Genomic DNA, 26,246 nt, shown 5'->3' on the forward strand with positions numbered 1-26,246 from the left:
TAAGTTCCATTCAAAGTGACTGGGAATACCTGTAGAACCACCTCCTTCCTGCCAAGGTACTTTAGGAGAAAGAGATGCGGATTTTTAAGTGAATCCAAGTCATACCTATTACTATCACATGATCACATGTGACTGAATGGTCATTTATTAAAGCTTACAAAACTCCCAATTCACTAGTCAGCAACAAAATTTGACCACAAGGAGAGACGCCCAATAAACTGCTTTCACATTGGTTGGCACCCTGGTGCCGGAGGAGGATACACCCAGCAGGCACTCTGCATCTGGTTCTGAGGGTGGAGACAACAGAGTGTCCTACAGTAGTTCCAAAATCTGAAGCTCTCCCAAGATCAAAGACCAAAACTAACTGGGGAGTGGAAGGGAAGATACTACTAATCCAGAGCTGCCTACTTATACCAAAGGATTTACCAAGCAAGAGATATTTTAAAAAGATACATAAGAATACCATCTGTTGCTGTCATAACTTCCTAACAGAGAGAATATTTTAATATCAGAAAGTAAAGAGGACATATTCTTTTTTCTTTTTCTTTCTTTCTTTTTTTTTTTTTTTTTTTTTGAGACAGAGTTTCCCTCTGTTGCCCAGGCTAGAGTGCGGTGGCATCAGCCTAGCTCACAGCAACCTCAAACTCCTAGACTCAAGCAATCCTGCTGCCTCAGCCTCCTGAGTAGCTGGGAATACAGGTATGCACCACCGCGACCAGCTAATTTTTTTCTATTTTTAGTTGTTTGGCTTATTTCTTTCTATTTATAGTAGAGACAGCGTCTCGCTTTTGCTCAGGCTGGTTTCAAATTCCTGGGCTCAAGCAATCCTCCTGTCTCGGCCTCCCAGAGTGCTAGGATTACAGGCCTGAGCCACCGCACCCGGCTAACATATTCTTTAAAAAGACATCTTGTCTGCCCTTCATAATTTCAGAAGAAAATGCCTGGATAGGCCAGGCATTGTGGCTCACACCTGTAATCCTAGCACTCTGGGAGGCCGAGGCGGGAGGATCGCTCAAGGCCAGGAGTTCTAAACCAGCCTGAGTAAGAGCAGAGACTCTGTCTCTACTAAAAATAGAAAGAAATTAATTGGCCAACTACAAATATATAAAAAAATTAGCCAGGCATGATGGCACATGCCTGCAGTCCCAGCTACTCGGGAGGCTAAGGCAGGAGGATCACCCAAGCCCAGGAGTTTGAGGTTGCTGTGAGCTATGGTAGACTGATGCCACGGCACTCTAGCCCAGGCAACAGAGTGAGACTCTGTCTCAAAAAAAAAAAAAGACTGACAACACACCATAAGATGTGGAACAACTGGAACTCTTGATGAAGTGTAAAATGGTACAAGCACTTTAGAAAAAGGCTTGGCAGTTTCTTATAAAACGTTCACTTATCCTATGACCCAACAAATCCACTCCTAGGTATTTCCTAAGAGAAATGAAAGCATATGTGCACAAAGACTTATATAAGAATTGTCATAGCAGCTTTATTTATAATAGCAAAAAACTGGAAATAGCTCAGGTGTCCAGCAACAAAATAACCAAATGGTGGTATAGTCATATAATGGAATACTACTTAGCAACAAAATGAACAAACTCCTGATACATGAAACAACTTGAATGAATCTTAAAAAGATTTTTGCTAAATGAAAAGATACCTTACACAAAAAAAGTACATGAATCAATGGTTCAGATAAATGCAAAATACTGTCCAGGTGTGGTGGCTCACTCCTGTAATCCCAGCACTCTGGGAGGCCGAGGCAGGTGGATCGTTTGAGCTCAGGAGTTTGAGATCAGCCTGAGCAAGAGCAAGACCCCATCTCTACTAAAAATAGAAAGAAATTAGCTGGACAACTGAAAATATACAGAAAAAATTAGCCGGGCATGGTGGCATGTGCCTGTAGTCCCCAGCTACTCAGGAGGCTGAGACAGAAGAATTGCTTGAGCCCAGGAGTTTGAGGTTGCTGTGAGCTAGGCTGACGCCACGGCACTCTAGCCTGGGCAACAGAGTGAGACTGTCTCAAAAAAAAAAAAAAAAAAAAATGCAAAACAGTGGCTGCCTGGGGCAAGATTGCAGGGAATGACTAGGAAATAGCATGAAGGTGCTTTCCAGACTTATGATGATAATCTTCTGTATCTTTTAATAAGACTTTAGGACTCACAGGTGTATATATTTATCAAAATTCACAGAATGATACATTTAATATTTACACATTTCACTGTATATAAATACTATCTTAAAAACATAAACACTCTAACCTGTTAATTTGCATACTCAGTCGTTAGGGGTAAAGTATAATGATATCTCCAACTTATTCTAAAATGTGCTGGAAAAAAAAGAGGGGTAGCAGGCCATATAAAAAAAATGTGCTGAAAAAACTAATGGATTATTGGACATATGAAGGGATGAACAAATAGAATAACATGTAATAAAAGATACATATAGCAAAATGCTAATTGTAGAATCTAGATGGTAGATTTATGGATATACACTGTACTGTTCTTTCAACTTTTCTGAATGTTTGAAATTTATCATAACAAAGTGTTTGAAAATTGCATAGGCTATGAGGCATATGCACAATTTCTTTTGGAGGGCCCTGGAGGGGTCATCTCAAAGAAGCAAGCAGTTTTCACTGAGAGGAGGTAAAACTTAAGAACAAGACTCAATGTGACTGCCAAACAGGACAATGTACACAGTGCACTGAGATGCCATGGACAAAAGGAGATAGCAAAATTCCAACTGTAAGTCCTCCAGTGTACTTTGTGAGTGAGATGTTTCTTACATGGGCAACTATGTTAAGTAAATCAACAGCAGGGACTTAATGATTCAACATTCATGATTCACTCAAATAAGAAAGCAAGCTAGTCTCACAATAAAGGGAAGTCCTTTAAAAATGAATATATTTTGTTTTATGAAAATCTCACTACATTGTCTATTTTTCTCAATTCACCAAGTATTCATGAAAACTGCAGTGTGAGTACAGGCGCGGTGGCTCACACCTGTAATCCTAGCACTCTGGGAAGCCGAGGTGGGAGGATTGCTCAAGGTCAGGAGTTTGAAACCAGCCGTCTCAACTAAAAATATATAGAAAAAATTAGCCGGGCATGGTGGCGCATGCCAGTAGTCCCAGCTACTAGGGAGGCTGAGGCAGTAAGATTGCTTGAGCCCAGGAGTTTGAGGTTGCTGTGAGCTAGGTTGATGCCACGGCACTTTAGCCTGGGCAAGAGTGAGACTCTGTCTCAAAATAAAATAGAAAACTGCAGTGTGAACAAGGATTTAGCAACCACTTGGGTATGGAAACAGTCCTGGCACCGTGAAGCTTTCTAATCTTGAGTCTGCCACTAACTGGTTGCATGCCCTTGCTTAAAACTCTAAGTCTCTCTGGTTCAATTTAAGAATTCCTGAAAAATTTAACTGTCCTAGTGGTATATAACAAAGGAAGGGCCAACAGGAGCGATTTTCCAGACCCTTAGAGAATGGCAGCCTTCTCCCAAACAGGGAACCAAGAAAGCAATCCATGAGCACTTAGCATTGCTACTACCCCTGTTCATGAACACCAGCAGGATTTTAAGAGCCCTAGGCAGGATTAGGAAGGGCAAGGCTCCAGTCCTCTCTCTGCCATTAACCGGCAGCCATGGGAACTGGGCAAGTCCTCAGCTGAGCTAATCTGCCAAAAGACTCAAACTAGATGTGGTCTCATCCAATCCAACCTCCTCATAGATCCCCTCTCAGACTCTGCACCCCTAGGCACAGGCCAGGAATGCCTCCCCCACTAGCACTGAGCTAAAATCCTACTCCTCTTTAAAGTTCCTATTCTGGGCTTGTGCGGTGGCTCACACCTGTAATGCTAGCACTCTGGGAGGCCAAGGCAGGCAGATTGCTCGATGTCAGGAGTTCCAAACCAGCCTGAGCAAGAGCAAGACCCTGTCTCTACTATAAATAGAAAGAAATTAATTGGCCAACTAATATATATAGAGAAAAAATTAACCAGGCATGGTGGCACATCCCTGTAGTCCCAGCTACTCGGGAGGCTGAGGCAGGAGGATTGCTTGAGCCCAGGAGTTTGAGGTTGCTGCGAGCTAGGCTTACTCCACGGCACTCACTCTAGCCTGGGCAACAAGGCGAGACTCTGTCTCAAAAAATAAAAAATAAAATGAAGTTCCTATTCTGATGTAACAGCTTTCTCCAGCCAAATTGGTCATTCTATTTAAGCTCTACAGATAACCTCTACTAGAGCCCTCACCACGCTGGAAGGCAAATACCTGTTTATGCACCTATCTCCCACACTAGACTCTCTGAGCTTCTCAAGGGCGTTGTTCTTGCCTCATTGGAATGTGCACAACGTGTCCCAGCACAATAACACGTGCAGGGACTCAAAAGAATATGTGTGAATAAACGCATTAATTAATCCCTAATGTCACTTCCAGCTCTAAGACGCTAGGCTTGATGTTTTTAACTGCCAATGAAATAATGGATATAAAGATTCTTTTATTTTGCCGGCTTAATGCTGTGCGTACTACGTTCCACCCACCGCGTCCGGTGCTGGTGACATCAAGAGGACAAAACACGGTCCCTGCCCCCGTGGCACCCCGCAAAAGTGAATGCATGTAGATATTGTTTTACAAAGGCCAAAGGTAGAGCCTGCTTCCCCTTCCCCCGTCACTTCCTTTCTTGCAGCTGCAGCTCCCTGCCTTTCCCCAAGCTATGACCTCTGTCCCAGCTGGCAAAAGCGCAAAATTCGGAGCCAACCACCCGCGCCCCGTGGGTGACAAATCCTGCAGGCCGCTGCCCACGTCCCAGACCCCTGGCCCCTCTCCCGCGAACGTGACAGTCCGTCTACACCAAAGGCAGCCCCCCCCCCCCCGCGCCGGGATCAGTGGTACAGCCCCCGGCCGCGCCGCCGCGCGGGGAGCCGGGGCCGTTACTCCCCGACGCCCCGCTTCCGCGCGGACCCTCGGCGGCTCGGAGAGCACAGCGTGTACCTGCCCGTTCCGCTGCTCCTTCCAGCGGCTCATCTGGTCGCTGGCGGGATCCCGGCTGTCCTCCATGGTGTCCGATTGGCGGGGCACAGCGTCGCAGGCGGCCTCGGCAAGCGCGTCTCCTCCCTCAGCAGACAGGCGCGTCTACTGCCCCGCGGCTGAAGCGGGCGACTTCAGGCTCCGCCAGCCAGCCCCGCCCCCCGGACCGCCCCTTCGGGAGGGCCGCCTCCTGATTGGCTGCCAGCCATAGGCGGGATGGGATTGGAAGCCCAGTGGGGCGAGGAGCGGGGACTCCCCGAGGGAGGCGGGACCCGAGGACAGGGAGAGTCCGGGGAGGAGTGTGGAAAGGAGCGGAGCCGCGGCGTCGCGACAGGTGGCGAGCCCCGCCCCTCGGGCCCCAAAAGCCCAGGTTACCGAATCCGGGGCGTGGCCTCTGGTTATCAGCATCCCTCAGACTGCCCTGGGACCCGGTGATTGATGGCCTGCCGCTTTTGCTGAGCGATACCTAGGGTCGACCCTGCTGGGCGGGGCTTTGAACTTTGTAACTGTGCTGTCTCGGCTCTTAAAAACTCAGAAATCCGGGGTTGAATTACTCTGTGCAAAATTAAGTGCTGTCATATCCTAATATAAGTATTATTTGCAACTGAAGGAAGGATACTTTTCTTCTTCTCTCTTGACTCTTCTTGATTTATCCATGGATTATCACTTACTAGACTAGTATACTAATTAATATAAAAACACTCTGAAACTTTATCTCAGTGCAGATGGGTGTTGATTTCCTCCTTCACCAGAGAAAAACAACTTAGAGAGATAGGCTTATGATTGGAAAAATGTATTCAACTCTGGTCCACTGTGCCAAATTGGCTTCTTTAAAAACTGCAATAATGTGCTTCCCTGTATTTTACTCGCAGTCAAGAGTTTTGAAAAGCCCTATGTCTTTAAAAAGCTATACTGAAGAGTAAAATACTTAGTAATATTTGTAAAATTGAGCACAATATTTAGTAAGTTACTGACTAGTTTGTGATTATAAACAAACAGGTTGAATGATTTCTCCCCTTCAGGTACTAGGATTTATCTATAAACACCTTGAGATATAGATATAGGCTGGGCGTGGTGGCTCACACCTGTAATCCTAGCACTCTGGGAGGCCGAGGTGGGAGAATCGCTCACTGTCAGGAGTTCAAGACCACCCTGAGCAAAAGTGAGACCCTGTCTCTACTAAAAATAGAAAGAAATTAGCTGGACAACTAAAAATATATAGAAAAATTAGCCAGGCATGGTCACTCATGCCTGTAGTCCCAGCTACTAGGGAGGCTAAAGCAGTAGGATTGCTTGAGCCTAGGAGTTTGAGGTTGCTGTGAGCTAGGCTGATGCCACGGCACTCTAGCCTAGGCACAGCAGAGCAAGACTCTGTATCAAAAAATAAAAACAAAAAAACAAGATATATAGACATATAAATACTATATACCATCATATTCAGATTAAAAGTTCTTAGGTTTTTAAGTTTGATTTTTTTTCCAGTAAAATTACATAAAATGAGTGGATATATGATAGTGGAAATAGTAGATGTTCTTCTTGATTTTATAAAAGTGTGATAACAACCATCTTGGGCATAAAAGTTTAATTCTTGCGGTTCATTGGAAAAGCAGCCCACAAATTGATCTTTAGCATCCCATTGCTTTCCTATATTACACGTAACACAATTGTAAAGATGCTGTTAGCTGTGTGATTTGTTTGATGTCTTTTGCTACTCGCCCTGTCTATACTGCCACTAGACTATAAACCCTATGAGGATAGGGACCCACATCTAGAATTTATTGGGCACTTAATATGTGCCAGGGATTATTCTAAACTTTTGCATGTATTTGCTTAGGTAACCCTCCCAACAACCCTATGAATTAAATACTAATGTTATTCCCATTTTACAGGTTAGGGAAACTGAGGCATGAGGAGGTTAAATAATAATTTGCCCAAAGTTACACAATTATTAAGAGATAGAGTCGAGATTCTAGCCCCATCCGTTCATCTTCAGAGACCATGGTTTCTTGAATAAATGAATGTTGATAGAATCAAACAAATCATTTTCCTCATTAACTAAGATACGTATCAACAAAATAAATTTTTAAAAGACTTGGAGTCTTTAACCTTTGTTCTTTATATAAACATCATCCTGTGGTGTTTTGTTTTGTTTTTTCATTTTTCTCTCTTTGTGTTACTGTTGGTTTGGATTCCTAAGGAATTATTTCCAGAGAAAGAGAAATAGAGAAACAAGACTGGCTTCTGATCTTGTCATATCTTGTATTTTCAAAAAAGATATGCGCTTACAGGTAATGACAATGAATACATACAACTACATGGGTAGAAATTTTATTCATTGGCTTTATGACTATAATTACAGTTTAAATGAAAACACTTCAAAACTCAGCCCTCATTTTAAAATACTTAAAACCAAATCTGGGGCCAGGCACTGTGGCTCACTCCTGTAATCCTAGCTCTCTGGGAGGCAGAGGCCAGAGGATCACTCAAGGTCAGAAGTCCCAAACCAGCCTGAGCAAGAGCGAGACCCCAAAACAAACAAACAAACAAACAAACAAAATCTGATTCCTAAAGGTAATTCTAAGTGTTTCATTCAGTAAACAAATTCTGTCCCAGGTTTTATATTTTAGTCATATAAACTCATGAGCATTTTTGTTGGCACTGAATAAAATTGTTATTTAGAAAATACTGTCTCTGTTCAGAACCCAAAGAAATAAAATGTACTAGCATGCATCATAATGTTATTAATCCTGATATCACCAAACCTAAAACCAAGCTTACAAAGTAGACCATAGCATAAATTTTCAAGAGAATAGGTTGGGCAGTCACCTAGGGATCTTTAAAGACAAATTTCCTTTCATCAGTATCGCAAGAAAAGACTGGAGAGGATGAACTACAGGTCTTGTGGAATGGCAGGTGTATAACGCAACACAAGGAATAACAAACAGAGGTAATTACTATGTTCTGTTTCCACTCTCTCAATTTAATTCTCTTCACAGTGCCTTTGTGAGGCGAATTCAGAGGTAGGCAGAGGGGAGAAAGAAGGAACACAGTAAGAGAAAGATGAGTTATAATTCAGAATCAGCCGTTGGCTTTGAGGGAAGGCGGTGAACACCACCACGGCTCTGTGATTCCAGCCACTGTGGACCAGCTTTGAGCAGGCAAGAGAAGAAGGTGGGATCTGCCAAATATTTTTTCCATAGCTGCACAATTTGCTGTTACTTTATTTACACATTCCTTTACTGGAATTTACATTTAAAATATTTCCTACGACAGCAGTACAGTGACAGCCTCCCTCTGTATTTGTATTTATTTCTTTAGGATCCATTTTCAGAAGTAATTTTTGGTTCAAATCATTTGAACATGTAAGGCTCTTGTGACATATTGTCAACTGTTTTCTGCAACATTTGAGACAATTTACACTCTCACTGGCCCTGAGAGTGTGGATTGGAAATAAAATTGTAAAGAAAGGCGAGAAGCTGGATTCTAGATGTTTATAAACTACATGTTGTGTTATTAATAGATTCTTCAAAATGGAGAACACCTCTCGTGTTATGTTCAGCCATCACCGCTACACCTCAGGATTCATCCAGTCTATTGAATGGCTGCTATGTCCTAGGTCCTCTGCCTGCTAGGCTCTGACAGTACAGCAGCGATGGAGGTAGATACAGGCAAATAATGAGGCCCATGTGAGGACACTGAGGTACAGAGTGGCAAAGTAATCTCCCATAGTCACACTAGCTAGATAGTGATGGGGCCAGGATTCATACCAGGCCGTGTGGCTCCGGAGATGACATCTCCACTCCTATGTTGTTCTGCCTGCAACAAACTGGGCAGGAACACAGGACGATCTGGGGTGAGTGTTCCACATTCTTAGAATATAACTACAGCATTGTACCACCTCCTGCCCACCTGAAGACCTAGCATTAGGGGACCCATACTGATGTAAACCAATTGTGAAATCTATGTGTTGTACCCATATATTCTGAGATTGCAGAAAAATGATATTCCCCACTGTGTATGAAAGAAAGAAAGGGAAGTGGCTATGGGTTTGCGATACAAGAGCATTGCAAGCTAGAGAGCCGTGGGACTGAGGCATAGCAAAGGGAGGGAGAAGAAGCCTGGGGAAGGGGCAGCTTGCAGAGCAGCCAGGATGAAGGGGGAGGAGGAAGATTCATAGCGGCTTCTTTTCCCTGACAGCAAAGGGCAGGCAGAGACTCAGACTTCTGAGATAACAGGAGGAGTATACCCTGGGAAACATGTCTATTCAAAGACTCAGTTTTCACCAGGCAAGAGGAGCCATTGACCTGTATTTTCACTTCCATGCAGCTCCTGCGGATGCATGTAGATGTAAACAGATTCGGTTCTGAGGCATTGTGACTTGAAGCAAAATTCTCCCTATTGTACCAAGTGTCAAAAGCAATTGCCCCATGCAATCTGAAGTCAGAGGTCTATTTACTTTCTTAAAGTATAAAATCTTAAGAATGCAACATAAAACATATACATTATATGTCTATTGTCTAGCTTACTTTCTGCCACCGTTCAAAATGCACCTGCCCAAATTATCCATCCTAGCCTTCCGGGGTTGTTTTGTTTTGTTGTCCCTTGCCCTATCTTTCTCTCATTATGTAACTTAGCAAGCACCAGCTTCATTCTCTGAAACTTTGTACTGGGATTACATTCTTCCTAATCCCATCCCCATCCAATATTCTAAAGATCAATGTATAACAATCTCTGTTACTTTCTCCTGCCTGGTTGGCCCCGGACATACAAAACAACTTACTTGATGGTTAAATTATGGAAGACACAATATTAGAAATTGTAAAGAGCCTTTTAAACTCTGGCTCCTCAAAGGAAAGCAGAAGCCACATGGCTCCGCCTGTGGGCCTGTGGTTTACCAGGTTGCCTTCTCAGGAAGAACTTCCTTAACTACCTCATTGCACCTCCAGGTCTCCTCTGGCATTTCCTGCCATGACTTCCCTGCTTTGTATTTTCTCCATGACACTTCTCACCTTCTAACATACTATCTAACCAACTTCATTGGTTTATTGTGTATTTTCCTCTAATAGAATGAAAGCTCCATAAGGATTGGTGGTTTTTTTCTGCTTCTCCTCAGCACCTGGAAGGAAGAGTTTTTAGACACTCAGTAAGTGTTCATCCAATACTTGTAATGAATTAATGGATTCACTAACACCAGGATAAATCATATTACAAATAAGCAGAGTAGGTGACAATTTGCCCTAAGGGATTTGAGAGATAATTTGATCAGATCCCTTGCTCAAATACAAGATATCCCCCATTCATTTCATTTTAAAATATATTTTTCTGGCCGGGCACAGTGGCTCATGCCTGTAATCCTAGCACTCTGGGAGGCGGAGGTGGGAAGATTGCTTGAGGTAAGGAGTTTGAGACCAGCCTGAGCAAGAGGGAGGCCCTGTCTCTACCAAAAATAGAAAAAATTAGCTTGGCGAGGTGGCTTGCACCTGTAGTCCCAGCTACTCAGGAGGCTGAGGCAGGAGGATCCCTTGAGCCCAGCAGTTTGAGATTGCTGTGAGCTGGGCTGACACCACGGCACTGTATCCTGGGCACCTTTAGGACTTGAATGCTGTCCCATATTTTCTAAGAGTCTTCGTTTAACAAATAAATATATCACCCACATTATGGACCTCCTAATGGTGATATACCAAGCAGGACATAACATGACTTCTGTGGCATTCCTACCAAAAATGCATAACCTGAATCTAATCATGTGGAAACATTAGGCCAACTCAAATTTAGCAACATTCTACAAAATAACTGGCCTTTTCACAATGTCAAGATCAATGGAAGAAAAGGATTAAAGAACTCTTCCAGTTTAAATAAGACTAACAAGACACACGCCAACTAAATGTAAATAATGTTCCTGGATTGGGTCCTGGGACAGGGGAAAAAGTTTAAAGAATATCATTGAGACAATTTATGAAATTTAATATGGGCTATAAACTTAATATGAATAATAATATTGTATCAGTGTTAAATTGCCTGGTCTTGATCATTGAACTGTGGTTATGTAATCTCTTACATAAGAAATTTGTTTTGTTCTTAGAAAATACACATTGAAGTGTTTAGTGGTAAAGAGGCATGATGTCTGCAACTTACTCTCCAATGGGTCAGAAAAAAATGCATATATGAACATGCATAAATAAAGAGAGTAAGTAAATGATAAAATAAATAGGGCAAAATCTGGATAAAGGGTACACTGGAGTTATTTGTACTATTTTTATAATATTTTGAAATTTTAACATCGTATACCAAAAATAAATATACTCCTAGGTAGGGTTATACCTAAGCATTTTCTTAGGTAATACCTTAAGTATAAGTTATTCAGTAGCTAGGAGCCAGGGCAGACCTTACATGGGGGTGAAGAAGTAGCAAGAGCAAGGAAAGGAAGAGGTGGATGTATTGAATTCAAACTTCACCTGTGTCATAATTTTGCCTTCGACCCAGTGACTTTTAGGAGGAACATGTTAAGACTCAGAGAAGTTAAAAAGATAGAACTTAAAAAGCAGGCAGCTATAAACACAATTAGCCAGGCTCCACAGAGAAATGGCAATATGATTTTCTTAATTCTTATATTAATATATATTATGAGATTTAATGTGATAATATTTATAAAATCCTGAGATCATTTCATGAAAAAGGACTTACTCTAAGCTTATCTTATATTATTTATTTTATTTTTATTTGTTTTGAGACAGAGTCTCGCTTTGTTGCCCAGGCTAGAGTGAGTGCCGTGGCTTCAGCCTAGCTCACAGCAACCTCATTCTCCTGGGCCCAAGCAATCCTCCTGCCTCAGCCTCCCAAGTAGCTGGGACTACAGGCATGCGCCACCATGCCCGGCTAATTTTTTCTATATATATTAGTTGGCCAATTAATCTCTTTCTATTTATAGTAGAGACGGGGTCTTGCTCTTGCTCAGGCTGGTTTCGAACTCCTGACCTCGAGCAATCTGCCTGCCTCGGCCTCCCAGAGTGCTAGGATTACAGGCGTGAGCCACGGCGCCTGGCCTTACCTCATATTATTATCCTGAGATAAGGAATTGCTTTTGTTGAACTTTTGTTTCTAATTTTTTCATTACTGTGTAATTAGTTATTAGTTCAGTAAATGTCACCTATTATCTTCAAAATAAGCCCTGATCTTATGGCTGCCTTTGGTGGTGTCTGAAACACGACCTATATTTCTGCACGATCCTGCTGCTAGGCTTGGAGATTATTCTGTAGGTTGTTCTGTTGGCAAGAACCCAGTCAACATAAGTCTTAGCGTTTGAAGTTAAGTACAGGAAAAGAACCCCAACTTTTGTAACAGCACACATTCCTTAAACAGTCTGAGCTTCTGTAGGCCAAGTGTCTACAGAATTAATCCATCGTGAAGTTAACCTTGAGCAAAGGGAAGTGTGATGCTGGAAAGGGTCTGGGGCAGTTGAAGCTCACAACAAACATAAGGTGCCAAAAATATGAAGACTCCTCATGTGCCATAAGGAACCTCCCAGGGAGCATCCGAGCTGGGAGAATGATTCAGCAATGCCCAAACACAGGCTGCACAGACAGCAGATTCAACATAAGTTTATGGTCAAAAAGTATTGCACTGGGCTGGGGGTAGAACAAGTGTGTGGTTTATACCAGAAAAGGCACATGCCTTCCTTACACCATATCCCCCCCATGTTATTATTCTCTGCCCCCTCAAACACACCAACACAAAAGCCTTATGACCTAAAGACAGCAAAAAAAAATCATTTGTAACTGTCCAAAATGTTATGTAATATGAAACACAAAAGTCTGTGAAATCAGCCACATAAATTGTGAAACCAAAGTCGAAGTTCTATTTGTTCTGTGTAAGCCATAGGAAAAAAAAAGGGGGGGGGGAGGACATATGTCTAAAGATAAAAACTTAAAAAATAGAAAAAATTATGAGTATGGACGTATGGGAAGTTCTATCTGCACCATGTCAGATGCTCCAAACACTTCACTCCAGGCCAAGTAGCACCCTTTGCATCTGTTTATGGCTACATCTAGAAAATGAAAAGCAGATGGCAACACAGTCACTGCAGCCAATATTTGTAGCAAACATTCCATCCCTCTAAAGCATTAGAAATGTATGAATGTGGAGCCAGAAAGACTGAAGCACAATTAAATGCAGATGTGCTATTATTCTATACTATTGTGGATCTGAAAGAAAGAGTGACCCAGGCACAAAGCCAGTGTCTCCCTGAGAAAGAGCCCCGAATTGCAGTTGGAGCAAGGACAGATTTCACTGTGGGGACCTGTCTGGAAGGAGAGTAAGGAGATAAGAGTGAGTTAATGAGATTAGGGAGTCAGCCCTTATCAATTTTTAAAAAAAGAAGAAACAAAGACATTAGAGAAAACACAAATGTTGATCAAGACTAGATCTCAGGCTGGGCATAGTGGCTCACACCTGTAATCCTAGCACTCTGGGAGGCAAAGACAGGAGGATCACTCAAGGTCAGGAGTTCAAGACCAGCCTGAGCAAGAGTGAGACCCCCGTCTCCACTAAAAATAGAAAGAAATTAGCTGGACAACTAAAAAATATATAGAAAGGCATGGTGGCACATGCCTGTAGTCCCAGCTACTTGGAAGGCTGAGGCAGTAGGATTGCTTGAGCCCAGGAGTTTGAGGTTGCTGTGAGCTGGGCTGATGCCATGACACTCTAGCCCAGGCAACAGAGCAAGACTTTGTCTCAAAAAAAAAGAAGAAGAAGAAGAAGACTAGATCTCAGCTCTGAAATGTTGAGGAAAGTACTATTTGTTCAGGATAAATGGAGGGAATTTTTGTGGGCAAAGTCCAGGGAATAGTGGAGGAGGCAGAGATAAATGGCTTTGGCAGGAACACATCTATCCAGGGACAGAGAAAGTAAGGCCTGGCTATAAGAGACCTTTCTGCTCACCTGGCAAAGTCGGCTTTTGACCATGAGGAGGTATAAAAGAAAGTATTTCCACTTAAAGCAACACTTGCCTAGGCACGGCAAAACTGAATACTGTGTTTCATCATAGCTGGTTCTAAGCAGCTGCAGCTGGTTGGTTAGGACCACAAACCTTGAGTGACCCAGGTATGCCCGACCCTCAAAGAACCTAATTGAAAATTGTTTTTTTGATCAATGAGCCACTGGACTAGTTTTAACCAACATACAGTCTCCTCTCCCCGCCTATTTACAGTACTGGTTTTCAATCCTTAATTTGTGGCCATGAACATCCCCTGATTTTTCCTCCCCAGTAAAACTACTGTCAAATTCTTCTCTAAGATGTGTTCCATTGTCTAACTAGTTGTTATTTAAAAAAAAAAACAAACTTGAATTATTTTTGTAAGCACAGAGGATCTTTTTTTTTTTTTGAGACAGAGTCTCGCTTTGTTGTCCAGGCTAGAGTGAGTGTCGTGGCATCGCCTAGCTCACAGCAACTTCAAACCACTGGGCTCGAGCTATCCTACTGCCTCAGCTTCCCCAGTAGCTGGGACTATAGGCATGCGCCACCATGCCCAGCTAATTTTTCCTACATATATTAGTTGGCCAATTAATTTCGTTCTATTTATAGTAGAGACGGGGTCTCGCTCTTGCTCAGGCTGGTTTGGAACTCCTGACCTCAAGCAATCCACCCACCCCGGCCTCCCCGAGTGCTAAGATTACAGGCGTGAGCTACCTCGCCTGCCCAGGATCTTTTATTTTAATATTTTTTTATTTAAATTTAAAATTTTTAATTTATTTTAGTAGAGACGGGGGTCTTGCTCTTGCTCAGGCTGGTCTCGAACTCCTGACCTTGAGCGACCCACCCACCTCAGCCTCCCAGAGTGCTAGGATTACAGACGTGAGCCACCACGTCCAGCCTGAGGATCTTTTATACACAGAGAAATGTGAAGAAGAAAGATAAGGAATGATGTGTGCAGAAGCTAACAGTGACTCTGGCTCTCACATGCCCTATGAAGCCAGGCAGAGTCTGGAATGGACCAGCCAATGCTTCTCAGTCCCAAGGGTGGGGAAAGAGGAGTGAAGGGATGGGGGTACACAACCACAGTGACAGCCTAAGCGCACCCCAGGGGCCATTCAGGCTATGACGATAGGCTGGCTAAAGAGAAGCCATTTTGCTTCCAGTGTGCTTTTTGGTTGTTCTGTCCTAAAAGTTTAGAGTTAACCCACTGCCTGCTTACACAGCTGCCTGGCACAAGATTAGAAAACAACCTTGAGTCCAGAATAGGCCAACAGCAGACTGCTGATAACAAGATCCACCTGACTGTGGTTCCCAACCACACCCCCACCTCCCGGCCCGGCCCTGGCCGGTTCCCCCTCCTTGGCCTGTTAGGCAACAGCCAAGCATCACCGCCTGAGCTCTGCACACCACACTCGACCCCACGACCCCCGACCCCTCTACCTCCCACTCCCATTCCCCCTCAGGGGAAAAATTGTCTTCCATGAAAGAAGACCTATTATTTGCTGATAACCACAGAGCAAGTCATTTTCTTTTTTTTTTTCTTTTTCTTTTCTTTTTTTTTATTATATGCATGTGGCTCAAATACAGAGCAAGTCATGATGACTTGCACAAAGCTTGCTTTCTGCCACCAACTCCCTTTATCCCTTCCCTTTATAAATTGGTTAGAAAGCAGAGGGGACGAGACAGTCTTTGAGACAATAGTCTGCCATCTCCTCAGGCTGCTGGCACTTGAATAAGCACCTTTCTTTTACCAACACTCACCTGTCATGTTGGGCGGCAAGAGCTGTGTGGTCTCTGTGAATGAGGTTCCACTGCCGGCCCTCACCTCCATCCCAATGCCTTGGATGTCCTGGCTACAATAGCAGTGGGAAAACTGGAAAGCCCTTCTTGCTAGAGCTGTTGGCTGGGCTCTTCACTTGGAGCCCAGGTCTCTGCCACCAAAGGCACCACCATATCTGGCATCTTTTCTAGTCCACCCACCGCCGTCACCTTGGCAACCGCTGCCTCCTCTCATTTAGTTGCCATGGCCTCCACCAGCTTTTGCTGCCCCACCCAGGTACCGCTCCTGGTCACAGCTGATATGCCCACCATAGAGCGAGACCAACCATCCTGGTTTGCCTGGGACAGAGGGGTTTCTCGGGATATGGGACTTTCAGTGCTAAAATAGGGAATGTCCCAGATAAATCAGGGGAGTTAGTCACCCCACTGTCATAGTTGCCACAACTCCACCACCACTGACTGTGTCTTAGAAGGCAATGTGGGAACAGTGGAGCACACTTCTGTCCTAAGAAAAAGTGCTGGGACAGCTTTTTCTCCCATCTTGAGTGCCCGGCCGGGCCCCCAGAGGAAACATACACCTCCACTTTCCCGGATGGAACCATGCCACCTGAGGCAGCCGCACTGCCTTCCCTCGGGCTATTCTCTGTGACAGCTCTGTGTCCTTCCTGTTGTCCCCAGCAGAGGTGTTGCCTCCAGGCCAAGTCTGCCCATCTCACCAGGCGTCTCATCTCTGGGGAGGACCTTCACCACACAACCTGAATCATGAGGGCTGTATTTAAAACTCACTGCAATTGTCTCTATGTGTGCACCAATATAACCTATAGAATACTTACTTTCATTTATTTTTTTTTTTTGGAGACAGAGTCTCACTCTGTTGCCCAGGCTACAGTGCCATAGCGTCAGTGTCACTTATTAATATGTGAATATAAATATCTTTCCATGTTGATAAATAAAAATCTCCATCATCATTTTTAATGACTACATGATATCCTGCATATTCTAGGATAGTTCATGGATCCTCACTGTAGGCCCCTTTAGCTTGAGTAGGTAGCAGCAGAAATTTCCCAAGAAGTTGTTGAGAAAGCATTTCTCTTAGGTGCTACCTCCATTTCACTGTAGTGTTGGCACCACTTAAAAGCCCACCATAACTCCAATTCCCCACAATAGTTTGCAGAGCAGCCCATAAAATAAAATATCTAAAAGTGCATCTTTATCAAACATCACCAAAAAGAGGAAATATTTAGAAAACACAGAGGCACTCTGCTCTAATAGACAACGATTCTTGTAATGTAGACAGGAAACCATTCTAGAAACAAAACCAAAGAGGAAAAAGTGACCAAATACTGGCAGTGTGATCTAAAGAGGTAAAAAGCAAACTCACAAGAACTGAACAAAGAAACTAGCAGTCAGGAAAGAAGCACAGGAGAAATCATAAGAGAAAACAGAAAAGCAGCACTTAAGATAAGAAAAAGCAAGCAAACATGAAAAGGGCTCTTCAGAATTTGAAGATTACAGTGGGTAATAAAAAAGGAAAGCATGGCCAGGCGCAGTGGCTCATGTCTGTAATCCTAGCACTCTGGGAGGCCGAGGCAGGTGGATCATTTGAGCTCAGGAGTTTGAGACCACCCTGAGCAAGAGCGAGACCCCATCTCTACTAAAAATAGACAGAAATTAGCTGGACAAGTAAAAAATACATAGAAAAAATTAGCCGGGCATGGTGGCGCGTGCCTATAGTCCCAGCTACTCGGAAGGCTGAGGCAGTAGGATTGCTTGAGTCCAGGAGTTTGAGGTTGCTGTGAGCTAGGCTGATGCTACAGCACTCTAGCCTGGGCAACAGAGTGAGACTCTGTCTCAAAATATATAAATAAATAAATAAATGATGGAAGACTTATTTGTCTATATTCTGTAACACCTTGGAGCTCAGGCAACACTACTATGACATGCACCAACAGATTGTGCCAGAAAGGGGAAAGAGCTATTCTTACTCACACTGCCCATGAGGGCTTAGAGGGCACAGCAGCGGGACATAGTGAAGCCCAGTGGCACCACCTGGAAACAGCAGGAGCCTCCATGGTTAGCAAAAAGCAAAGTGGCAGCATGCCTGGAGAGTTCGGATAGCACTTCAATACATGGGGACATCTTGCTGGAATTCTGAGAAACATTTGGGAGGAGACTCGGTAGAGGTTTGGACTTTTTTTTTAGAGATGGGGTCTCCCTCTGTCACTAGGCTGGAGTGCGGTGACACAATCACACCTCACTGCAGCCTCAAACTCCTGGGTTCAAGCATTCCTCCTGCCTCAGCTTCCTGAGTAGCAGGGATTAGAGGCATGCGCCACGACACCCACCTGACGTTTTTTAATTTTTTTGTAGAGACTTTTTTTTTAATATATATTTATTTTTTATTCAAAATTTAAAATTTATTTTTTTCTTTTATTTTTTATTGCCCTCGAGTGTGCTGGGTTTCATCCATGGGGGTTTTTCTATGTTGCCCAGGATGGTCTTGAACTCCTGGCCTCAAGCTACTCCACAGCTGTGGTTTCTGTATCTGATAAGCAAGTGAAATTTGGGTGTTGATGTTAACGTGGCTCCATCTTCACCCTGAGGCTGGTGAAGTCTGAGGAAATTGCAAGTTACAACCATACTATGTCGGAAGGCGACCAGGATAGAAGTAAAGTACTGTACAGGGTATACAGGGATAACTCAGTTTGCCTGGAACTTAGGATCTACGAAAGTATTAATAATTGGAGAATAGATCAGGAGAGGTAGGCTTCTCTCACGTGCTAAGCAACCTGGAAGGCCGGGCTAGGGGGGATGGACTTTTAAGACTTATTCAGTAGATAAAGGAGACATGCTGAAAATCTTTTAATTTATAGTGACATATGCAGAACTGTGTTTTAGGAAGATTAATATACCAGCAAGATAAAAAGAGATCATAAGATGGAGAGAGTAGAGATCAGAAAACCAATTAGAAGATCTCTTCCAGATCGTTGACATATAAGAGCCGTGGGACAGATTCTAGAGTGATTGTGAAGTAGAATTGATGAGGACTTGACACTACATCAGACACATCACTAAATGCTATTTGCAAATAATGACATACTATGAAACTCTCTCTATATTAAACTTCCTGAAATTTAATGCCTAAATATAACTATTTGGGATAAGAAAAACCTAAGGGGTTTTCCTACGTTCATTGTCACTGTCACAACACTTCCGACAGCAGATGTTGGGGGGGGCGGGGTTCCCCATACGATTCTCCAGCAGCTACCAGCTGGGTGTCCCACAATGTAACTCAATTCTGACACTGTATACCTGGAGACAGCTCAGATTCCACACGATGAGGGCTCAGTCCCACCACTGCACCCAGTTCAGGTGCCAACTGCAAGCCCCAGGCTGTGACCTGTGCTTCTGACCAGCTGGCTGTGAACCAGCCTTCCCTCGATCTCCTCCTTGGGTTTTGTTATTTTACTGGACAGCTCACAGAGTTCAGGGAAACACATTTATCAGTTTATTACAAAGGACATTACATAGGATACAGATGAACAGCCAGATAGAAGAGATGCATAGGGCAAGGTATGAGGGCAGAGGTGTGGAGATTCCATGCCACCCATGGGCACGCCACCCTCCTGGGACCACCACGTGTTCGGCATTCTGGAGGCTCTCTGAACCCGGTCCTTTGGTGTTTTTATGGAAGCTTCGTTATGGAGGGATGATTGATGACATCACTGGTCATTGGAAATCAACTCAAAATTCAGCCCCTCACCCCATGATCCCTCCCCCTCCTAGGGATCATGGGGTGGGGCTGACAGTTCCAACTACATCTTGGTCTTTCTGGTGACCAACTCCTATCCTGAAGCTCTATAGGGGCGCCCAGCTGCCAGTCATGTCATTAGTATGGGAAAGACATGCTTTTCCCTCTAGAGGTTCCAGGGGACTTAGGATCTGTGAGCCAGGAACCAGTGACAGAAACCAAATATTAATATATATTTCTCAGTATATCATGATATCACAATAACACTTGACATATTAATCTCGAGTGTTGCTATTCAGGTCATTGAGTAAATAAAGAAATTCATTCATTCAGTGCCTACAGCTTCTCTTACTAAAGCCACAGCATGGGTCTTTCTTCCACTCCATGAGCCCCCAGTCATAGGGCACCTGTATCCTTCAGATTGCTCTCATCTTCTCCCCAGTTCTGCAGTCGTTTCCACCCATGCTGTGTGGCCAGGGATGGCCAAACTGTAGATAGGCTGTCACTCTTTTCTACTTTTGCTTCTTGGGTCATACCACTTTTACGCTTGAGGTTGTCTTTGAAATGTTACTGTACTATGAAGACCCTAGACACATTTGTACGAAAAAGGGGTTTTTATGTACAGATCTGGAAATCTAACTACTGTTTGGATCATTATTTTCATGAAACCGGGTATTCCAAGTTCAAATATAAGTGAAAGAAGCTAGCTAGGGCTACAAGACATTTTTGCCAAGTCACCAGACCTGTTAGAGAACCCTAGAGTAGAACCCAAAATGTAAGAAAGAAGAAAACAGGTGCACAGAGAACCCTCAGGTACCTGGTAACGGACGTGGTTTCTGCAGCGGCCCTGTGTAAGTCCCCAAGCCCTGCACCACCGCTGCGTGTCTCCTTGTGTCAGAGCCCTGCTCTCCCAGGCCCTGCAGTTCCGCGAGAGCACCTCCATCCTCTCTGGTTGCCATGTGAGTCGGGTCAGTTGGATGTCATCGCTTGGCTTGTTCATTTGACAGCTAGACATTTTCTGCTCGCTCCTCCAGCTTCAATTTCTATCCTTCGCTATCCTAATCTGTATTCCAGGAGTCTTTGGGGGTTGTTTTGACAAAAAAAGTCATGGGTATTTATTGTGTAAGCCATGATGTTTTGAAATACGTATACATTGCAGGCTGGCTAAATTGAGCTAATTCACCAACGCATTTAATGCTCATACTTACTGTTTTGTGGTGAGAACACTTAAAATCTACTTTCTTAGCAGTTTTTGAGAATATATTGTTATTAACTATAGTCACCATGTTGTACAAGAGATCTGTTTAACCTAAGCCTTCAGTTTAACTGAAAGTTTGTGCCCCTTGACCAACATCGCCCTGACACCCTCCCGTTCATCCTCTAGTGACCACCATTCTACTCTCTACTGCTATGAATTCAACTTGTTTGGATTCCACATACAAGTGAGATCATATAGTGTTTGTCTTTCTGTGCCTGGCTTATTTCACTTAGTGTAATGTCTTCCAGCTTTAGCCACCTTGTTGAGAATAACAGTGTTTTCTTGACCACACGTTGGGGATCACATTTTGGGGACAGGGAAATGGGCAGACTTGGGAGTCAAGATCCTTGGGTGTTAGTCCTGCCTCTGCTGGCTCCTAACAATGTGGCCGGGAGGACATTATTTAACTTTTTTAAAACACAGTTTCCATATCTACTAAGTGAAAGGTCCAAAGAGAAGAACAAAAAATATTGCTGATGCTAAAATTCTTAAATTCTTTAATTTGTAACCTACTGTTTTACTAAAAGAAATAATAACTGCCTTCAAGTCACTCTGAAAGTTGAGACATCAGTATGATCTTTCTGAATATTAATGGAATATTAATATTCCCTGGTGTTGAATGTCACTTCTGAAGACAGGTATCAGTAAAATAAAGAAGGAAAAAATTATAATGTATTTAATTATGACTAATGTTGTTGGGAAATTAATATGTACATTGAAACTCTTTTTTTTTTTTTTTTTTGAGACAGAATCTCACTCTGTTGACTGGGCTAGAATGCCATGGCGTCAGCCTAACTCACAGCAAACTCAAACTCCTGTGCTCAAGCGATTCTACTGCCTCAGCCTCCTGAGTAGCTGGGACTACAGGCATGCACCACAATGCCCAGCTAATTTTTTCTGTATATTTTTAGCTGTCCAATTAACTTCTTTCTATTTTTGGTAGAGACGGGGTCTTGCTCTTGTTCAAAGCTGGTCTCATATACCTGAGCTCAAACGATCCACCTGCCTTGGCCTCCCAGAGTGTTAGGATTACAGGCGTGAGCCACCATGCCCGGCCTACATTGAAACTCTTAATCTCAATGTTGCCAAACATCATTCAAGGATCGGATGTGGTTATAATGAGGCATATGAAAGCTTCCTAGGAAAATTACAACAATGACTCCCAACTTTCCATTAGCTAGGAATTTAAAGAGTTGCAAATATGTGGCCAGCCTCAAAGATACTTGGTATGAATGTTTCAAGCTCTAAACAAGAAAAGTAATTGTAGACAAAACAACATTACTAAATGCTGAGAGAAGTTCACATATTTTAAGAACCAAGTTTAGAAAAAATAATCCAATCCCCTCTGCTGCTTACTAGTTCAGCTGAACTAAGGCAGGAATGGTTTTTGTAACTCTCCCCACCCTTCCTGGGATGTATCCAGCCCATTGGGCAACATTGTTCTGGAAAATCCAGTTAAACTGGATCTCTGGGGGTGGAGCTAAGGTTGCAATCCATCAATCTGAGATTATGGTGCACCAACAACATAATCCCTGCTTTTCCTCAACTTTTCCTGGGCCTTGGTCTTATATCTAGACCCACTGGCACATAGGAGTGGTGATGTCGGTAAATGCCTAGGGTAAGAGGGAAGAAAGAATGTCAGGATCCCCTGGAGAAGTCGGTTATTGTTAGATCAGGCAACATCGACACAATAGACATCTGTCCACTGAGAAAAGACCTTTGTTGAACTTAAGGAGCTGTCAGTGTAAGTCACGCTCTTTGGGAATGTCATGTAATGACTAATCTGTAGAGAGTAGGCTGTAGTATCAGAATCCTCACCCCTACAATCAACGGAAGCTGTATTGAAGAATTCCGTTCTCTTTGTGGTTTTCCCAAACGCGTACTGATTATTAGCTTTTCAATTTATAGCTTAAGGGCTATAGGTAGAGCTAGCTAGAATATTGCCAAATCAAATTCTGCTGGTTAGCCAGTCCTCGGCTGTTCCACATGCAACAGATTTCTACTAGTAATTTACATGTGCAGGCACCAGGGGTTCAACAGTTAATAAGACAGTTATGATCCTTGCCCTCTGGACCTTATGATGTAGTTGTCCTCCAGTTAGCAATATTACAGTTCCAAGAATTAGTCTATCACGTGTTCCCAAAGGACAATTGACTGAGCTCGAAGGAAAGATCCAATTTCCTCGATTTATTGATTTAAAAATAACTGAAAAGATTATATCTGTGTACCCGGGGTTCAAAACTACTCGGAAAGACAGAACAAGAACCAAGCCCTACTGTCACCCTCTTTGGTGATACTCTGCTTTCCTGCCTTGCTTCCTCCCCAGAAAGCCTAATTTCACATTTAGAGTCCTCATACGAGTAAATGTCTGCTGACCCACGCGGGAATCAATGGTTCTTGATTGATTACTCTGGCAAAAGCAGTATGTTCTTTGTCTAGTATATTGCCGACTGCTAGAACACAGTTGTGTCATAAATTTGTTTTTCATGAAACTTTCTCTCTTTTTAAAACTGAAGTCCATACTCTGGTGTCTCTTCGGATTGTATAAATCTTTGGCCTTTTAAAACCAAAGTCCAACAGAAAGCTGAACACGCAGGAACTATTTCACATATAATTTTAATTGATAGACAGATTTAAAGGGATTTAGAGCTTTAAACATTTAAATAAAGGCATTATTCTCTATTGTTTTATATGTACCAGGAAAATCTCATCAAAGATTACCTTTCATAAGCATGAAACATACCCCTAAGTTGGTTTGTCAGATTAATAAAAGGATCTTTGTACCAAAGACTTTAAAAATGTGCTAGACTGAGACAAAATTGAGAAATACATTTAGGAGTGGGAAGACAGGCTGAACTTCAAGGACCCAGGAAGTTCAGTGTCTTTTAGCCTACTGTATCTAGCTAGAGAGAGAAGTTGTACTCATGAGAAAATTGACAAGGAGTCAATATTCTAGCAGTCTCAAAAATATTTCTTTTTTAAAAAGAAGACTTAGGAAAAACACTGTCAATACAAAGCAGTGAATGCTGACAAGGGATTTAGGCAATGGGCGGACGGAGAGAGAAGTGGGAAGATACAAAAGAAAAGAAGAGGAAGTTACTTCCATGTCATCCCTCAATCCAGTGGGGAGGACACTGATACCACTCCTACATCGGAGATGAAGAAACAAAGTTCTAATGTCTCACTTCTTCAAGGCTCTATGACCAGAAATGCAAAGCCTGATTTATATTCTCTTGATGATAAACTTCATGTGTTTTCCATTACCCAGGCATTGCTACTCTATCAGCTGAGCCAGGCATGGCATACCCAGCATTGTGTTTTATTCTTACAACAGCCCCATGAAATGAACCCTAGTCCCAATTTCAAAATTAAGAAACTGCCTCAGAGAGGTTAGGTTATTTTGCATAAGGTCTCACAGTAAAAGACAGAGCATTTAGGAAGGGAGTGATTGCAAAGCTCTGCCCTTTGTATTACTTCAGTGTTTCTCAAACAGACACTGGGGGTTTATAGACCTAGTCTGAGAAGGCTGAACTTTTAAATTTTGTATTTTGATTTTAAAGAGAGTACTTAAAAATTAATAGAAGCCTATTTTGGATAGCCAGGTAATGCAAGGAAGTTTCTGTGCAGGCATTTGTATTTATGTTTAGGCTTATAGTAAGACTGTTTAACCTTTAATATGTTGGCCACCATGTTTGGTTGCTACTGGGTTGGAATGTCCTCATGTCAAAATGATAGCAGCTCTGCCACATTTGTCCCTAATGCCTGTTAGATTCACACCAGCAAAGGGCCAACTGATGTCTATGTGCAATGGGCAAAGGAAGTTTCACCATAATTTAAACAGAGAAAAGTGCTAGAATATCACATGGTAGTACTCAGGCAAGCTGAATTCAAGATAATCTATTGCCCAGGCAGGCCGTTGAACTAAAAATTAGATAACACAATTGCTCAATAGACAGAAGTCTCAGCAGCCAAAAACATGCAAAGACAATTGAAGGAAACATTTTTAAAAAGTATAAAATTATGAACTTTATTAAAGCTTATTTGCTTCATTCTCATGTAATTAATCAATTTTGTAAATCAGAAGGCGGGGACCAATAAAATAGCTTTTTTTGGAATATATTTTGTATCTGATGGAAAGAGTATCATAGCGGACATTTGCTATTTTTGCCCAAGCATCATTGCATCTACTGGAGAAGTATCTTGGTTTTTATTTAAGTATCCACCCCTTCTCTGCAGCCCTGTGGCTAGTAGCTACTGTACCAGACAGAGTAGATGAGAACGTTTCCATCATTGCAGAAAGTTCTATTGGATACCACTGATCTAGATTTCGACTGAGATAATATAAAATAACATTTATTAAAGTATTTTATAAACATCAAAACCCTAATTATTATTATTATTAATCATTTCAGCCACTGTAAGGGAATGATTTTCTACAAATAAATTGAGTTTTCCACAGAGCACAGATATCTCCAACACAATCTTTTAGCACTTTAATAAAATGATCATTACTCAATTACTGCTTAATCTCTTTCCCTCTTGCAGACTTGTTTAAAATAAAGTACCTTTCCCCCAGAGTACTGTGTAATTTTTTTGGCTCTAGTAACTTTGAGTCTTTCCTGATGGCTCAATTCAAATACAGGAAACTGTAAAGATAATTAAGCAGTGAACATAGGCATGGCTCTAATCAGAGCTTTGCTCTCAGGAAATAAATCAGCTTGAATTTGGACTGCTACAGATTAGGAATAGTATGGATTTTAACTGTTAAAGTCACAGTTTTCTACCACAGAGCTTCTGATTTCAGAGATATAATAACACAAGTTCCCCTTGTTATCTAAACATACTCTCTAAACTCTATCTGAACCCAGAAACAGAATTCACTTAGACAGCAAAAGATAATTGTGTAAGGAATAAAGCATGCTCCCAAAAGCTTTGTCCTTAGAAGTCTCTCCCATAGAGTCCAAAAAACAGTTCCAGTCAATGACATTCATTCCACGAGAAAACAGATTTCAGCATTTCTTCCATAGGCTCTTCTATACCTTTTAAACACATATGAAAGACTGAGAATCATTTGGTTCTGATGTTGCAAAGAATTCATTTATACCAATGGCCTTTTAAAATAATTTGCCTACACAACACTATACAATATATACATGTAACAGAATTCAACTTGTGCCCCAAGCCTGTTTTTTAAAGTAAAAAAAAAAATAATTAAAAAAAATTTAAGGCCGGGTGCGGTGGCTCACGCCTGTAATCCTAGCTCTCTGGGAGGCCGAGGCGGGCGGATTGCTCAAGGTCAGGAGTTCGAAACCAGCCTGAGCAAAAGCAAGACCCCGTCTCTACTATAAATAGAAAGAAATTAATTGGCCAATATATATATATACATATATATATATATATATAAAATTAGCCGGGCATGGTGGCGCATGCCTGTAGTCCCAGCTACTTGGGAGGCTGAGGCAGAAGGATTAC

General features: G+C 42.5%; 1 protein-coding gene across 1 annotated transcript in view; it reads right to left on the bottom strand.

The window, feature by feature from the left end:
- CAT (catalase) overlaps nucleotides 1-5,157 on the bottom strand; it is a 34,326-nt gene extending 29,169 nt beyond the window's left edge. Inside the window, exon 1 of the mRNA XM_012755414.2 lies at nucleotides 4,980-5,157. Coding sequence (XP_012610868.2) covers nucleotides 4,980-5,045 — 66 coding nt within the window. The 5' untranslated portion in view covers nucleotides 5,046-5,157. The remainder of the gene's footprint in view (nucleotides 1-4,979) is intronic.
- Between the last annotated feature and the right edge of the window lie 21,089 nt (nucleotides 5,158-26,246).

This window comes from Microcebus murinus, chromosome 4 (genome assembly GCF_040939455.1).
Source record: "Microcebus murinus isolate Inina chromosome 4, M.murinus_Inina_mat1.0, whole genome shotgun sequence".
NCBI lineage: Eukaryota > Metazoa > Chordata > Mammalia > Primates > Cheirogaleidae > Microcebus > Microcebus murinus.